Source organism: Chiloscyllium punctatum, chromosome 1 (genome assembly GCF_047496795.1).
Source record: "Chiloscyllium punctatum isolate Juve2018m chromosome 1, sChiPun1.3, whole genome shotgun sequence".
Lineage (NCBI taxonomy): Eukaryota > Metazoa > Chordata > Chondrichthyes > Orectolobiformes > Hemiscylliidae > Chiloscyllium > Chiloscyllium punctatum.
The window spans coordinates 110,036,260-110,055,242 of NC_092739.1; the positions used below are offsets into that span (position 1 = coordinate 110,036,260).

At 40.2% G+C, this 18,983-nt stretch overlaps 1 protein-coding gene across 1 annotated transcript in view; it reads right to left on the reverse strand.

The window, feature by feature from the left end:
• pik3c3 (phosphatidylinositol 3-kinase, catalytic subunit type 3) overlaps positions 1–18,983 on the reverse strand; it is a 123,782-nt gene that overhangs the window by 14,417 nt on the left and 90,382 nt on the right. Inside the window, exons 19-22 of the mRNA XM_072571945.1 lie at positions 16,887–16,951; positions 12,748–12,832; positions 8,545–8,619; positions 3,075–3,243 (exon numbers count right to left, since the gene is read on the reverse strand). Of these exons, the coding sequence (XP_072428046.1) occupies positions 3,075–3,243; positions 8,545–8,619; positions 12,748–12,832; positions 16,887–16,951 (394 nt within the window). The remainder of the gene's footprint in view (positions 1–3,074; positions 3,244–8,544; positions 8,620–12,747; positions 12,833–16,886; positions 16,952–18,983) is intronic.

Consider the following 18,983-nt stretch of genomic DNA (forward strand, 5'->3'; position numbering starts at 1 on the left):
TCCCACCTGCCAGCACCTGGCCCATATCCCTCCAAAACCTTCCTAATCATATACCCATCCAAATGCCTCTTAAATGTTGCAATTGTACTGGCCTCCACCACTTCCTCTGGCAGCACATTCCATACACATATCACCCTCTGTGTGAAAAAGTTGCCTCATAGGTCTTTTTTATATCCTTCCCCTCTCACGTTAAGCCTATGCATTCTAGTTCTGGACTCCCCGACCTCAGGGAAAAGACTTTGCCCATTTATCCTATCCATGCCCCTCATAATTTTGTAAACCTCGAGAAGGTCACCCCTCAGCCTCCGACGCTCCAGGGAAAACAGCCACCCTGTTCAGCCTCTCCCGATAGCTCATATCCTCCAACCCTGGCAACATCCTTGTAAATCTTTTCTGAACCCTTTCAAGTTTCACAACATCTTTCCGATAGGAAGGAGACCAGAATTGCATGCAATATTCCAACAGTGGCCTAACCAATGTTCTGTATAGCCGCAACATGACCCCCCAACTACTGCACTCAATACTCTGACCAATAAAAGAAAGCATACCAAACGCATTCTTCACTATCCTATCTAGCTGCGACTCTACTTTCAAGGAGCTATGAACCTGCACTCCAAAGTCTCTGTATTCAGCAACACTCCCTAGGACCATGCCATTAAGTGTATAAGTCCTGCTAAAATTTGCTTTCCCAAAATGCAGCACCTCGCATTTATCTGATTCTACACACTAAGAATAATGGAGGCTTGGAACTCTCTTTCTCAATGCTAATTCAGTTGTTAAATTTAAATCTTAGATTGACAATTTTTTATGAAGCAAGGGGATATGGACCCAAGGCAGTCATGTGGAATTAGGCCAGTGATCAGCCATGATTTTATTGACTGGCAGAACAGGTTCAAGGGGCTGAAAAGCCGACTCCTGCTCCTATGTCTCTAAAACTGCTCACAGTACTCTAAACGTGGTCTTAGTACAGCTGCACGATGATTTCCCTAATCTTATACTCCAACCCCTAGAAATAAGAGCCAACAGGCCACTGGCTTTCCTGATTACCACTGCACCTGTGTACTAGCTCTGTACGTTGTGTGCACAAGTACCCTTATGTCCTTTTGCAGTGCAGCTTTCTGTAGTGTTTTTTTCAAGTAAGTAGTATTCTGTTTATGTTCTTCTTCCAGAATGAACAACAGCACATTTTCCCCACATGATATTCCTCCAACTTATTGCCCACTTATTTAATCTATCAATACCTCTTTGTAAGCTGTTTGCGTTACTCTCGCAACCTGACTTTCCACCTATTTTTGTGTCATCTGCAAATTTGGCTACAGAATATTCACTTCCTTCAAGTCATTAATGTCTACTGTAAACAGTTGTAGTTCCAGAAACCACAAATAAAAGATTTACAAAAAAAAATCAATTCTAGAAATCTGAAATTAAAAAAAAAATTGTGAACAAATTTTGTTGAAGAGAAAAAGCCAACAGAGGATGATTTGCCCTTCTGGATGTATGTTTGCTTAGTGAGCTGGAAGATTCATTTTCAGACTATTCATCACCATACTAGGTAACATCATCAATGAGCCTCCGAGTGAAGCACTGGTGGTGTAACCCGCTTTCTATTTATATGTTTGAGTTTCCCAGGGTTGGTGATGTCATTTTCTAGATCGACGTCATTTTCTGTTCCTTTTCTCAGGGAGTGGTAAATGGGATGCAAGTCAATGTGTTTGTTGATAGAGTTCCGGTTGGGATGCCATGCTTCTAGGAATTCTCATGCGTGTCTGTGTTTGGCTTGTCCTGGGATGGATATGTTGTCCCAGGTGAAGTGGTGTCCTTCCTCGTCTGTATGTAAGGACAGTGAGAGTGGGTCATGTCGTTTTGTGGCTAGTTGATGTTCATGTTTCTTGGTGGTTAGTTTTCTGTCTGTAGTGTTTGTTATAGTCCTTGCAAGATATTTTGTAAATAACATTAGTTTTGTTTGTTGTCTGTATACGGTCTTTCAAGTACATTGGCTGTTGTTTGACCCACTCTCACTAGTATCCTTACATATAGATGAGGAAGGGCACCACTTTGACTTGGACAACATATCCATCCTAGTACAAGCTAAACACAGACACTCTCAAGAATTCCTAGAAGCATGGCATTCCAACTGGAACTCTACAAACAAACACACTGGCTTGGATCCCATTTACCACCTCTTGAGAAAAAGAACAGGAAATGACATCACCATAGGAAATGGTGTCACCACAGGAAATGACATAATCAACCTAGAAAACTCAAACATATAAATAGAAAGCAGGTTTTACATCAGTGTTTCGTTCATAGGCTCACTGAAGATGTTACCTAATATGGTAACGAAGAGTCTGAAAATGAACCTTCCAGCTCAGTGAGCAAATTTACATCCAGAACCTCAACCTGAGCTACAAATCTTCTCAAAACTCGATTTGCCCTTCATTGGAACTGAAAAAAGGCCATTTTCACAAATTAGCAATTTTTAAGCAATAAACTTTGACAAGCTTACTAACTTATAACTGTTATTACAGGATATGCATCACATCCATTAATATAAATAATTTCTGCTCAAAAGGGTTTAATCAACAGTCAGGTGTAAGCTTGATTCAGTGTTAGCCTTAAAAGCTTAAGGTTTAAAGCCTCTCTTCAGATATCTGAACACATGATCTAGGGTGACACTTTAAAACAGAGTTTGGTGATTTTATAGTTCAAACAACATTGACACGAGTCTTCATCATCCCTCTTGGTTAGAAGTAGAAGATCAATCAAAGGAGCTTTTTTTGGCTAGTTAACTCACTGCTGTTTGTGGGACTGAGAGCACAAACAGACTACTAATTTTATAAGCAACAAAACATCAAATGTACTTCACTAATTGTGAACCATCTCTGCGATGTCATGAAGATGTACAAGACATTCTACAATTGCTGTTCGATTTGAATTCAATAACTTTTAATTAAGGCTAGACTTACAAATCAGGGAAGACAAATTTGAAACAGATAATTTTCAATAGCTTTTATTCAAAAAAAGTAAGCTCTCCTTAGCGTGATGTAGTGAAATGAAAATTGAGACACATTTACCTTCTCAGGTGCAGAAAGGCAGTATAACATTGTTTACGGAATTCTTGGTACTGTTCACTCTGCATTCCACCCATGCCCTCTACCATTTCTTTACTCAATTTCATGGGAGGTGGCAAAGGTTTAGGATCACGACCCAAAATATATCCAAAGTCTATGTGAAATAATTTCCCTGCAACAGTACAAGTCAAGCATAGATTAATCATTTTAGCATTCCATGTGCTTTTTACTTTAAAAAGCAGCATCACTTCAAGATTGAGGTGATGATCAAATAAAGAAAATGGCAAGTGCAATGGCTCATTATCAAAACTTCGGCACAGTTAACTGACAACCTAACATTAAAGAAACTTGTTTTACATATGTATCTTACACTACTTAAATAGACTTTTGAACACGTGACATTTTTGGACAATGTTTTTAGACCTTTATCAAAGTCTTTTCCTCCTAGAAAACGGGAATGGGGGGGGGGGGGGGGGGGGGTGGAGGAGGTAATGTGGACCCCATTTTCAGCTAAGTAGAAAATTCTTCTGAATGAAAGATGATCATGGATGCATTGTTTTAAAACATTCCCTTTTCTTCTTGACTCAGATTTATTTGCGGGTTGAGATAGTCTACATTTGTAATCAATTCTATTCCTTATTCAATTCAGCAAGCCCTCCAGCAAAATGAAAAGATCTTTTCTAGATAGGATCCTGGATAGGATTTTAACAGATCAATTTATCCTCTACACAAGAACTGCTACCATAATGCAGAAAGATTAATCTTAACCTGCAGCATGCAAAATATGGAACACTGGAATGCTGATCTATTTGTACTTTACAGATCAGGTACAGATTTGACTACCCAACCATTAATGTTTCCTTTGTACACTCAAATATGTTCTCCATTACACAGTCCCTGCTTTTGCCAGTCTTGAATGATGGGCTCATTCTGAGCACTCATGCAAGAACCTTTCTAGAAATGAGTGCTGTCCAACAGTATTGCACATTTCCCTTGGGTACCAATTTAACACTAGCTACACAAAAATGGTTGCAAAAGACTCAATGTTAACTGTTTGTATTCTAGTCATCTGAGCTTCAAGTGACCCACTAACCTTATTCAATCCATTATTTTTGCTGCTAGAATAAAAATAGAGCAAACGAGACAATACCTTTGAAGAAAGAATTCGAATGGTTTTGAAAATGTATTTTTTAAAACTATTTGTAATCAATAGATTCACTCATGTCTGTTTAGCATCAGCACAAATAATGAATGCATTATTATACACTTATAATGTTGAAACACTATACCAAAGAACATTGGAGAATTAATCAAAAAGCATAATATTACGTGCAAAACAAAAAAGACAATTGGTGCAACGCTAACTAGGGACAGTCACATATCCAACTCAGTTGTTTAAAACCTAATCGAGCTCCTTTCATTATTTCATGATCAAAACTTGCTTGAAGGCGGACTGAACGAAAACAAGGCTCCTTGTGATTTCTGGCCAGAGCTGTCCATTTACTATCAGAGGATTCTTACAAGATCTTCCTCGTGAAACGATTTACTATAAATGCTGACAAACATATCGCAGGAAGCTGACGGATTACAATGGTTGAGATCAATCATTATCAGATATACACAGCATCTGGAAATTTATAATGTAGTGGAATATGTGGATATACATTTAGAGATATTCACTATTTTTGAGCAATAGGCCTTTCTGAAAATGGGAAAACAAGAAATTATAGGTTACGTATTAAAAGAAAACTTTAAAGGGCCATTGGATTATTGAAATGTTCCACTTCAAAAACAATTTATCCAAATAGTTAAGTTTCCTTACTTCAAAGAAAAACTTAAGTGACATAGTTAGGTAATTTGAGTTAACATGATACCTTGGAAATGGAGGAAATAGCCCTGAAGATTCCTTACATAGTCAGTTCTTCTATGACGTGATGGTTGCATTCTTGTACAACCCCATGTTATAGAAAAATTGTGCTTTAGAAACAGTGCTTAAAATGTTGGTGCTATAATTACATTACAGCCAACACATTTTAAAAGTTCACTCTGAAGAAACAGCATCCCCAATTGGTCAATCGTGTTTTAGTGAATTCGCGACGACAAAACACGTGTTATAACAGAACGACCTGTATTGGTATTCACCGAGGAAAGGGAATATGAGCAATGTTCAGGTTAAGGAAAGGTCAACATAACGAACGAGGAAGTGTTGTGTATCTTGAGATATATTAAGATAGACAGTCCCCAGGGCCAGATGTGATCTATCCCAGGGTACTATTAGAGGCAAGGGGGTGAAATAGCTGGGGCCTTAACAGACATCTTTGCATCTGCTTTGGCCTCAGGCTAGGTTCCAGAGGACTGGAAAATGGCTATAAGACCATAAGACATAGGAGTGGAAGTAAGGCCATTCGGGCCATCGAGTCCACTTCGCCATTCAATCATGGCTGCTGGGCACTTCAACTCCACTTACCCGCATTCTCCCCGTAGCCCTTAATTCCCCGAGACAACAAGAACCTATCAATCTCTGCCTTGAAGACATTTAGCGTCCCAGCCTCCACTGCACTCTGCGGCAATGAATTCCACAGGCCCACCACTCTCTGGCTGAAGAAATGTCTCCGCATTTCTGTTCTGAATTTACCCCCTCTAATTCTAAGGATGTGTCCATGGGTCCAAGTCTCCTTACCTAACAGAAACAATTTCCTAGCATCCACCCTTTCCAAGCCATGTATTATCTTGTACGTCTCTATTAGATCTCCCCTTAATCTTCTAAACTCCAATGAATACAATCCCAAGATCCTTCAGCCGTTCCTCATATGTTAGGCCTACCATTCCAGATATCATCCGTGAGAATCTCCGCTGGACACGTATCAGTGCCAGTATGTCCTTCCTGAGGTGTGGGGACCAAAACTGGACACAGTACTCCAAATGGGGCCTAACCAGAGCTTTATAAAGTCTCAGTAGCACAATGGTGTTTTTATATTCCAACCCTCTTGAGATAAGTGACAACATCGCATTCGCTTTCTTAATCACAGACTCAACCTGCATGTTTACCTTTAGAGAATCCTCGACTAGCACTCCCAGATCCCTTTGTACTTTGGCTTTACGAATTTTCTCACCGTTTAGAAAGTAGTTTGTGCTTTTATTCTTTTTGCCAAAGTGCAAGACCTCGCATTTGTTCAGGTTGAATTCAATCAGCCATTTCCTGGACCACTCTCCCAGATCCTTCTGCAGCCTCCCCACTTCCTCAGTACTACCTGCCTGTCCACCTAACTTCGTATCATCGGCAAACTTCGCTAGAATGCCCCCAGTCCCTTCATCCAGATAATTAATATATAATGCGAACAGCTGTGGCCCCAACACTGAACCCTGCGGGACACCGCTCGTCACCGGCTGCCATTCTGAAAAAGAACCTTTTATCCCAACTCTCTGCCTTCTGTCAGTTAGACAATCCTCAATCCATCCCAGTAGCTCACCTCGAACACCATGGGCCCTCACCTTGCTCAGCAGCCTCCCGTGTGGCACCTTATCAAAGGCCTTTTGGAAGTCTAGATAGACCACATCCACTGGGTTTCCCTGGTCTAACCTGCTTGTCACCTCTTCAAAGAATACCAACAGGTTGTTTGTGTGCTTACAAAGGGAAACAGGGAATAACCCACATAATTACAGGCTGGTGAGCCTGACGTCAATGGTGAGGAAACTACTGGAAAAGATACTAAGAGACTAGATTTATTCACATTTGAAAGCAAATGGACTTGTTAAAGGTAGGCAGCATGGGTTTGTGTGGGGAAGGTCATGTCTAACCAACTTGATTGAGTTTTTTTGAAGAGGTGACAAGAATGATTGATGAGGGAAGGGCAGTGAATGTTATCTACATCGACTTTATTGAGGCATTTGATAAGATACCTTATGGCAATAGAAGATAGAGTCTCATTGGATCTGGGGTGAGCTGGCTAGATAGATACAAAACTGGCTTGGTCACAGAAGACAGAGTAGCAGGCGAACGGTGCTTTTCTATACAGAGCTCAGTAACTAGCGGTATTCCACAGGAATCAGTGCTGGGGTCTTTGTTGAATATGATCTGGAGGAAAACATAGGTAGCTTGACTAAGTTTGCGGGTGACACTAAAATTGGCAGATTTGTAGATAGTAAGGAGGATTGTCAAAGGATACAGCTGGATACACATCAAGTGTAGATTTGGGCACAGAAAAGGCAGATGGAATTATATCCAGACCAATTTGAGGTGATGCATTCTGGAATATCAAATTCAGCAGTGAATTATACAATAAATGGCAGAACCCTTTAGGAGCATGGACATATAGAGGGATCTGGGCATCGTGGTACACAGGTGACTGAAAATGGCAACATAGATGGATATGGTGGTCAAGAAGGAATACAGCACACTTGCCTTCATTGGCCAGGGTACAAATATAAGAGTTGGCAAGATATGTTACAGCTGTGCAAAACTTTTGTTAGGCCTCATTTGGAATACTGCATGCAATTCTGGTCACCACACTACTAGAAGGATGTGGATGCTTTGGAGAGGGTGCAGAGAAGTTTTACCAGGACATTGCCTAGTCTGCAGGGTTTAGTAGGAGAGGTGGATAAACAGATTATTTTCACTGGAAATACGGAGGCGGATGGGCAACCTGATAAAGATGTACAAAATTCAAAGAGGCCTAGAGAGGCTGGATAGTAAAAGGTTTTCTCCAAGGGTGGAAGGGCATAGGTTAAAGAAGAAAGGGGAAAAGTTTAGGGGAGAAGTGCAGGGAAAATGTATCACACATAGGATAATGGATGCCTAGAACGCACCGCCAGTGGAAGTGGTGAAAGCAGATATGTTAGCAATGTTTAAGGTGTATCTTGATAGACACATGAACACGAGGAGAACAGAGAGATAGATACCATGCACGAGAAGTAAGTAGTGGGTTTAAATAAGGACAAGGAATTGGCACAGGCTTGGTGGGCTGAAGGGCCTGTTCCTGTGTTGTATTGAATTGTATTGTATATATATACATTGTACATTAAACAAGAAGGCTACCAATGCAATGTACAGTCTGTACATCCATAACCAAGAAAAATGACACAATATTAACTATTATTCTGCAAACTTTAAAAAAATTATGATAATTCACTCAAAGACTGGCAGAACAAAACTGCAAAGATTTTAGGATTATTTTAAGGTCTGCATAAACATGGAATTCAGAGCCATATAAAAATAGCATGCAGCAAATTGCTGGAATGTATCTTTGTTGGCCTAAAGCAGCAACACAAAACAGATCTGCAGTGACACCTGCTGAATTTTTATTCAAACTGAATCTATTTATATGATCAACAAATCTTCAACTAATATTACCTTTTATATACCTGAATGCGAGTTTGAGGTGTATGAAGAAAGAAGTGGATTGTAAAGCAACTTCAAAACATTTTAAAGGCTCTGGATCACAATAACAAAGGTGCTATGTTGTGGGAAACTTACCAGTCTTTGTCAGGAGGAGGTTATCCAAATGTCTGTCCCCAACTCCAAGGATGTATGTAATCACACAATATCCAGCTACAACAAAATTAGATAGTTTAAATATCAAAACTTAGAAAAGCTGAAATCCATGGAATTGTCCATTTTAAATTTATATTCATTATTAATGCTAATAATATTTTTAATGCTATTACATATGCTAATTCCAATTTACAATCCAGTAACAAAATTCACTCAGATTAGTTGTTACAGTTGAAATGCTAATCCTAATCTAAAACAAATTTGAGGCTATAAAATATCAAGTACTTTGTATCAGCTTAGCTAATAATATCTCTGAAGTAACATCAAAGGAATCGGGGCATCTGGTTACCCACTGCTTCACAGAAACAGAATTTAGAGCAGAAATACGGCATTTAGCTCTTCAAACTGGCTCGACTCTTAATAAGATCATGACTGACCATACAGTACCTTGTTCCCATTTTCTCCCCATATTTGAACCCTTCAGCACAAAGGTGTGTTGAAGAAGCCTCAATGAGGTTACTGCAGTGTTTCTTGTAGACACCACACATGGCTGGCACTGTGTTAGTTGTGTTGATCTCAAATGCTTAAGGAGGTGGATCAGTCAAGTGAGTTACTTTGTCCTGGATATTGTCAAGCTTCTTGGGAATGTTATTCGAGCTCCACTCATCCATGGACGTGGAGGTTATTCCATTACACTCCTGACATATGCTTTGCAGACATTCCACAGGCATTGGGGAGTCATGAGGCAAGTTACTTGCCTCTGAATTCTTAGCTACTAACCTACTCTTGTGGCTACAGTATTGATATGACTGGTTCAGTTCAGATCCTGGGCAATGGTAAACTCCAGGATGCTGAAAGAGCGACAATTCAACAAAGGCACTGCCAGCGAATCTCAAAAGGACATGGCTAGATTCTCTCTTGTTGGACAGGGTTATTGCCTGGCATTTGAGGAGAACAAATATCACTTGGCACTTATCAGCCCAAGCTTGGACTTTGTCCAAGTCTTGCCACATAAGGACATGGACTGCTTCAGTATCCGAAAATAATGAATATCACTAAATGTTATGCAATCATCATCAGCAAACATCCCCACTTTTGACTTTATGGAAGCAAGGTTATTGATGCACCAAATGAAAATGGTTGGCCTGTGGATACGACTTTGATGAACTTTCAGAATAATATTCTGTGACTGAGACAACTGACTTCCAATCAGAACTACCTTTCTTTGTCTTGGGTATAACTTCAACTAGTGGAGCATACACCCGACAATCAAATTGGTGTTAATGTCGATTGTAGTGACTCACCCTTTGCGTTTAGCTCTTTTCTACATGTTTGGATCAAAGCTGCAGTGAGGTTAGGAGTTGTTTGGCTTCAGAGAAACCCAAAACGAGCTTCAATGAGCAGGTAATTGATGGTCAAGTGAAGATTAATAACATTATAATCTCTTTGCTGATGGTCAAGTATAGTCTTGATAATAGTGGCAGTTGGTTGGATTTGATTTGTCCTGCCTTTTGCGGATAGGACATATCTGGGCAATTTGCCATCTTACTGGATAGATGCCAAAACTAGATCAACAACTGCTTCTCTCCACAATGTGGACAAATTTCTACTTGAAATATTGAGAATATAATCACTGATTTCAGTGAAGGTAGCGATTTAGTGGTATTGTCACTGGACTCGTAATCCAGAATCCAAACTAATGGGGACGTGGCACCATGACAAATAGTGGAATTTAAATACAGTAAAAGTTGAAATCCAAAGAAACAAGCTAGTCTAACATCATCAATTGTTATAAAATTCCATCTGATTCATCATTATCCTTTCAGGAAGGAAATCTTCCTTTACCCTAGCAACTTAGAGGCTTGATCAAACTTCAAAATTTTCACCCACATTTTCACGTCACACTGTAGCTTCTGCACCCTCCTCCAGCCTCAACCTTCAGAGATACTTGTGCTGATCTGCTTCAAGTCTCTTGTGCATGACTGATTCTAATTGTTTCACTGTTTTTTTTAAGTGGCCTAGATCCTGGGCTATCAAAGTGCTGGAGCTGGAGCTGACAGTCTGCTGATCATAATGGACTTCATGCTAGGCTCTTGGACATCATCCCAGAGTCTTAAAAGAAATGGCGATTGATACAGTTGAATGAGTGCTTTGAATTTTCCAAATTCTATTCTAAGATGGTGAATGTAATTTCTTTATTCAAAAAAGCGAGGTAGATAGAAGACAGGAAACTACAGGCCTGGTACCTTAAGTAGTCATAAAAAAACCCTGCTAGAGTCAGTGTCCATGGGCCACATGGCCTCCTTCCACACTTTAGGGATTCTATCCTATGATTCATTAAAGCAGATTACTTAACCTAAGATAAATCAGGCCAAGTCAATATTGTTATGAAGTTGAAGGCGTGTACTGTACCTTTGAGAGAGAGAGAGAGAGAGAGAGAGAGAGAGAGAGAGAGAGAGAGAGAGAGAGAATGCAGCTCCCGTATATATGACTAGATGGCAATCCCAGAGTGTACTGGAAAATTGACTGACTGTGTGGAGTTTGCACATTCTCCCAGTGTCTACGTGGGTTTCCTCTGGGTGCTCTGGTTTCCTCCCACTGTCCAAAGATGTGCAGGTCAGGTGAACTGGCCATGCTAAATTGCCCGTAGTGTTAGTTGAAGGGGTAAACGTAGAGGTATGGGTGGGTTGCGCTTCGGTGGGTTGGTGTGGACTTGTTGGGCTGAAGGGCCTGTTTCCACACTGTAAGGGGAGCTGAAGATAAAGGGGGTGGTAAACTGATCTCTGCTTCCAGCTAAAGCAAGGTAGTAGAAGGAAAATATTCTGCCTAGAAGTCTGTGGTGAGTGGTGTTCCTCAGGGCTCTGTTCTTGGGCTTCTATTGTTTGTATTTTTATTAATGACTTGGATGAGGGGATTGAAGGATGGGTCAGCAAGTTTGCAGACGACAAAGGTTGGAGGTGTCGTTGACAGTATAGAGGGCTGTTGTAGGCTGCAGCGGGACATTGACAGGATGCAGAGATGGCAGATGGAGTTCAACCTGGATAAATGCAAGGTGATGCATTTTGGAAGGTCAAATTTGAAAGCTGAGTACAGGATTAAGGATAGGATTCTTGGCAGTGTGGAGGAACAGAGGGATCTTGGTGTGCAGGCCACCCAAGTGGACAGGGTTGTTAAGAAAGTATATGGTGTTTTGGCATAAGTCATGAGATCGTGTTGCAGCTCTATAAAACTTTAGTTAGACTGCACTTGGAATACTGCGTCCAGTTCTGGTCACCCTATTATAGGAAAAACGTGGATGCTTTGGAGAGGGATCAGAGGAGGTTTACGAGGATGCTGCCTGGACTGGAGGGCTTAGCTCAGACTTTCTTCATTGGAGAAAAGGAGGAGAAGAGGGGACCTAATTGAGGTATACAAGATAATGAGAGGCATAGATAAAGTCGATAGACTGAGACTATTTCCCAGGCCAGAAATGACTAACACAAGGGGTCATAGTTTCAAGCTGGTTGGAGGAAAGTATAGAGGGGATGTCAGAGGCAGGTTCTTTACACAGAGAGTTGTGAGAGCATGGAATGCGTTGACAGCAGCAGTTGTAGAAGCAAGGTCATTGGGGACATTTAAGAGAGTACTGGACATGCATATGGTCACAGAAATTTGAGGGTGCATACATGAGGATCAGTGGTCGGCACAATATTGTGGGCTGAAGGGCCTGTTCTGTGCTGTACTGTTCTATGTTCTATGTTCTAAGGTCGAGGCCAGTCAGAGTGTTTTTGTCAGCAAAATCCTCACTTCACCACCCTGTCCCCGTCACCTCCTTTATCTGCAACTCCCTTTACACCCACCCACCCCTCCCAGTACTGATGGAGCGTTACATCCAAATCATCGACTTCTCCACCTCCCGATGCTGCCTGGCTTGCTGTGTTCTTCCAGCCTCCTGCCTGTCTATCTTGGATTCCAGCATCTGCGTTTTTTTTTTGTCTCTAACTTTGTTCATGTGGCACGTTATCAAAAGCCCACTGATAAGTCCAAGGACTCCATTCAATAGAATATTGAATGGGTCATATTGCTTAGGTATGAGTTTTGGACCAAGTCCATAACACAAAGTAAGATTATACCTTTACTACAAATCATATTTGAGATTATTGCCTGTTAGAAAACTTTTGTTTCCTGTTGATATTTATTACTTACCACAGCTTTTAACATAGGTGTCCATAACCTCAGCACTGATACCAGAGGGCCCTTTTTCACTGGGTGCATGTTTTCTGAAAAAGTTCTAGAAAATGTACAATTGAAGGCATTAGATTACCAAGGAATCTGGAATTCAATTTTTTGTGGATTAAGAGTTCATGTTCTTTCTCTCAAAATTCAAAATATTTGGGATTGCTTTCTCAAACAAAAATGTACTTAAGTATTTGGAATCATTAGTGAAAAATTACCAATGTCAGTTAATATTTCAAAGTTAAGTGAAAAATTAACTAATGCATAATCAACTACTTTAACCTGACCCACACTGTTTATCAGCAGGTAAGAAACCTGAACACACTCCTCTCTTAAAAGTGCCTGTGAGGAAAATGCAAATAGTTCATAATGATGCATATAAAATTTAAGTTAATAAAACAAAATTGTACTTCAAAAAATTAAAATGTGGTTGGAAGCAGTAGGCAGACATCGATCAGTCAATATTTGTAAAATGCGGATTTGTTAATCCTAATGTTTCACGCTAATTTGCACTGTATTCAGATTTATAAATTATTTATAAAATACAAACAATTTGATAAATGAACTTATTAAAATGGAAAAAGAGAAATCTTCATAACAATAGTCCCAGATATTCCAAACAAAATCAAAAACGATAAAACAAACACAGAGAATACTGAAGAAACTCAGGTCTGAATCTCAAATCCCTACAGTATGGAAACAGGCCCTTTGGCCCAACAAGTCACACCGATCCTTCAAAGAGTATGCCACCCAAATCCCTTCCCCATTACTGCACGTTTATTCCTGCAGACCCTACCTACACTATAGGCAATTTACCATGGCCAATTCACCTAATCTGCACGTTTGGATTGTGGGAGGAAATTGGAGCACCCAAAGGTAACCCACACAGACATGGGGAGAATGTGCAAATTCCACACAGACACCTGGGTACCTGGTGCTGTGAGGCAGCAGTGCTAACCACAGTCACTGTGTCGCCCAGTATCTGTGGAGACAGGAACAGAGTTAACATGGAGTCCAGTATGATTCTTCTTCAAACCCTATTTCTGATTACAGTGTCTTGATTTTTCGGAGGGATCTTCCAATTTAAGATCTAACCTTTGTATTCTAGACAGTGAAGCTTCTTTGTAGAGCTATAGAGAGAAGGAAAATGAATTAGAGTGTAGGACAGAGCCAGTAACATGGTTGATTGGGGTGGGAATTTGAGCAGTAGGCTCATTTGAGGGGCAGTTCAGGGATTTTAACATGAGTGCTTGGAGAAGTTAGTTTTTAGTTATCCAGAATTTTATATTATTTTATATTATCCAGCATTTCATGGATATCCAAGTCAGATTTGGAGACCTTTTCATTAGGTCATGAGGAGAAGGGTAATTGCCAATTGGATGTTTAAATTTTAAGAAAGGATGCATTGGAAAGAAGTTCCACAATGTATTCAGAAGTCTATTATGGATCAGACCAGACCCCCTCAAAATTTTTTAAGAAGGTAGCTCAGATTCTAACTTTTATTTTTTTAGGCAAATGTAAAATGAATACTCCAGGAGTGATGTAACTGGTCAAACCATTCACCTTTAAACAAAACAGAATTTATTTAAACATACGGATGAAACACAAAAGAAACCAGAATTTAGAATAAATTATTTGATAATCCACAACTTATTCACAATTTATTGAAAGAACTATTCCAATCCCTGCAGCCCCATAAGCACACCCCTTGGTCAAAGGTGAATTCAAATACCAGAGATTTGAGAGAGAAAGTCCAGGTAAGTCCTCTGTTGGAGCATGAAACTTATTTTCATTGTAGCTCCTTCCCCAGGTCCCCAGTAGTTTTTGACTCCTTGCTTAAACAAACCAAACTAGAAAAAAGATCCGAATTGGGAGAACTGGCCATTCCCCTGCCATTGTTAAAAGGAACCATTCCCAGACAAATTGGCACCTCTGCCTTTCCAATCCCTCTTGAAACAAAACCAAGGACAACATAACCTTGTTAAAGGGGCAGCATCGCCACAGGTCCTGCAGCACATCACCTGGAGTACCTCTGACAATCCAAAGATTTGGACCCAGGAAATTATTTTATCGTGTTACATACTGGTATTACTAGCATACTAGGAATACAGTTCCTACAATGGACATTGCTGATGAAATGGCATTGGAATAGCAATGATTCACTGAGAATTTGAAACTTATCTTGGAAATCTAGAGACAAACAACTTGGAGAGATTGGAGATAGTTCCATTTCCCTGTGCTGAGATGATCAGCCATGATGTGGAATGGCCAGCAAATTTGATAGGCTGAACGGCCTACTCTTGTTCCAACATTTTTTTCTCGCTTCCTTGACTTTTGAAAGCTACCACAGAAACAGCATTTCTTGATACTTTAGTGATTAGCTTTTCTTCTTTGAAAGTAATTCCTAAGGCACTGCTTTGTATGAAGCAGACGCTCAGCTTTTGCCACACTTTGATGGTGGTGTAGAAGAAAAGATCAGAACTGTTCCCTTCCCCTGCCAGGTGTCTTTTTTACAAACTATACTCCTCTAAAACTAGTAGGAAACATCAATATATTGATGCAAACAACGTCTGTGGAATTTTCTGGCCCAGAAAGCAACGCTAAACTAACCAAGATTTTTGATATATAAATGAATTAAGGTTTATGACTAACAGATAGAAAAGAGCAGCTGAGACACATGTCAGAGAACGGTTGAAGGGGCACATAGCTTCCTTCTGCTCCCAAGTTTTGTGTATCTATCAGGAGGGCCAATGGACTAAGGGGCAGATGGAGTTTAATTTAAATATATGTGAGGTGTTGCATTTTCGAAAGGCAAATCAGGGCAGGTCTTATACGCTTAATGGTAAGGTCCTAGGGAGTGTTGCTGAACAAAGAGACCTTGAAGTGCAGGTTCATAGCTCCTTGAAAGTGGAGTTGCAGGTAGATAGGATAGTGAAGGCGGCGTTTGGTATGCTTTCCTTTATTAGTCTGAGTATTGAGTACAGGAGTTGGGAGGTCATGTTGCAGCTGTACAGGACATTCATTAGGCCACTTTTGGAATATTGTACGCAATTCTGGTCTCTTTCCTATCGGAAGGATGTTGTGAAACTTGAAAGGGTTCAGAAAAGATTTACAAGGATGGTGCCAGGGTTGGAGGGTTTGAGCTATTGGGAGAGGCAGAATAGGCTGTGGCTGTTTTCTATCAAGTGTCAGAGGCCGAGGGATGACTTTACAGAAGTTTGTTAAATCATGAGGGGCATGGATATGGTAAATAGACAAGATTCCTGGAGTGGGATAATACAGAACTAGAGGACATAGGCTTATGGTGAGGGGACAAAATTTATAAAGGATCTAAAGGGCAATCTTTTCACACAAAGGGTGGTGTGTGTATGGAATGAGCTACCAGAGGAAGTGGTGGAGGCTTGTACAATTACAACATTTAAATGGAATTCGGATGGGTATATGAATAGGAAGGGTTCAGATGGGCAAATAGGATGAGATTAATTTAGGATATCTGGTTGGCATGGATGAGTTGTTGGACTTAAGGATCTATTTCTGTGCTGCACAACTCAATGACTCTGTCATAATCTGTGACAGATTAGTTTCATTATGAATAAACAGTTGAGAGAAGTCAGTCATTAGTTATCTGTCAGCTTAGTGTTCATGGATTTTCTTTTCCTGATTTCAGCAATACAACAGATTTAAGTGGTATCAAATTTCTGTAATTTTCTAAAATGTAAAACTTCCATAAACAAATCTGAATATGGAATGTATTTAGCTTTACCACATGCCATATTCTATGAAAATGAACCCCGTTCTGAGGAAGGATCACTGGACTCTGATTCCTTTCCACGAATGCTGTCCGATCTTCTGAGCTTTTTCCAGGAATGTTTTCATTCGGATTTCCAGTATCTGCAGTTTTGTCAGTTTTAGTTTAGAATGGCCTCATAGTCAGCACAGACATTTTGGGCCAAAGAATCTGTTCCTGTCTTGTACAGTTCTTTGTTCTATATAAATAGATTTTTAGGTGAATTATGGGCATGGGGTTACCAACAAAATTCTACTGTTATGTACCTTAGTATTAAAAACATAACATTTCTCTTCTAATTCAGTTGTGTTATTTGTTTTACCTGTATACTTCCTTCTGTCGCCAATACTTCAGCAACAGGCACAGACTGTATAAACTGCATGAAGCCTGTAAAAGAGTAAAAATTAGTGTAGAATAAAAACAAGACAACCATATTACTATACTGCCTAAGATAACAAAGAAAATAGCCATAACCACTCAACATAGTCTTGATTTGGATATTTAAAAAACAAGTTTTAACTTGGGTGGCACGGTGGCACAGTGGTTAGCACTGCTGCCTCACAGCGTCAGAGACCCGGGTTCAATTCCCGACTCAGGCGATTGACTCTGTGGAGTTTGCACCTTCTCTCAGTGTCTGCGTGGGTTTCCTCCGGGTGCTCCGGTTTCCTCCCACAGTCCAAAGATATGCAGGCCAGGTGAATTGGCCATGCTAAATTGCCCATAGTGTTAGGTAAAGGGGTAAATGTAAGGGAATGGGTGGGTTGCGCTTCGGCGGATAGGTGTGGACTTATTGGGCCGAAGGGCCTGTTTCCACACTGTAAGTAATCTTATCTAATCTAAAAACATTAGGATTATTAATGCAAAGTAGCTTTGAGCAAATATTAACAAAGTATAGCCTGAGTCTCAGAGCAGCATTCTTGATCCTCAGCACACTAATACAAGTTAAGACTTCTGGTTGTCTGTAAGGTCATGAGAAATGGTAGGAATAAGCCTTCAGCCCAGCGTTATTCGGACTTCACCTCAAGTGAACCATATGGACCAGGAACAAGAGCACCTTGGCCCTTTGAACTTGCTCCACCATTTAATAATATCACAGCTGGTCTGATTTTAATATCAGTCTAGTAAACCTTCTCTGAACCGCTTCCCATGCATTAACATCCCCCTGTAAATACAGGGGCTGGTATTATAAACAGCATTTCAAATGGGGTCTCACCTATGTCCCGTGTAACTGAAGTAAAGCTTCCTACATTCAATTTCCTAATTCATTAGCTTTCCTGATTGCTTGCTGTGCCTGCATATTAACCTGAGAGATTCATGCACTGAAACACCCAGATCTTTCTATCTCTCACCATTTAGATAATATGCTTTTTGATTTAAAAAAATTAAAACAGAAGACATACAGGTCAGTCTCTGAAGTGAGCATTAAGAGTGGACATTTGAATGCTGCAGCTGTTGCAGTGGAGTTTACTGGTCGCATTGACATTGTTAGGTGAACAGCCAGCTTCGCAATCCTTAGTTTTGCAGATTGGTTAAAATTCAGTAATTGTCATATTCTTTTACCATGTTTGAATTGCAGCACTCATGGCGAGAGAGTGTCTTTTGTTGTCCTCTTTCCTTTTTAATTTTATTGCAGTAATTGGAGAGATAGAATTTGAGGCGAGAAAATGTGTCTATGGCTCAATTAAGGGCAGCAACTAGGCCTCTGAGACTGTAGGGTCAAAGGTAGCTAACCAACACTAAAAGATCAGCAGCCCCACCATTAGTGGGGTTGCTTCTGATATATGTCAGAAAGTATGTCTCGAGATGGATACATTTTCTTAAGAGCTTTCAAAATAGTTTAAACTAACAATAGTCACAGTTGCAAGGCTATCATTATAGACATGCAAGTCCTCTACTAAATGGCTATCAACAGAATGCTATTCTAAACTTGCTAACCCAGTTCCACTCAACCTCTGAAAGCCAACTCCATTGATTTGTCGTGCATCTGTCTCATCGGGATCGCATACCAACTGAAGAATTCCTGGCATCTGCAAAATTGCCTTACTAGACCCTTTAATTGACCTAATGGCAACCCACCAGCTACCAGGGAGAAGCTGCAGATCAGCCCATCTTCAGTCTCCAGCCTCCGTGGTCAGATAGAAAATTCTGCCTAATATCTTTCCACAAATATACTGATGTTCTGTTTTTATCAATTTCAAATTAATTAAAATAATTTTGAAAAACCATAAAAAGTTAGATTTGGTAGTCACTAGGGTGGAGAGTCCTTTCAAACAACCAGCCAACGTATGAAGGGGTAATTTCTTCCAAATTGAAAAGGAACAGAGTGGTCAGTTCAGAAGAATACAGTCAAATAGAGCATTTGACACTCCCAATTTCACCTTGTGAACAGAAGCAGTTTAAAACAAATGGGAATGAAGCA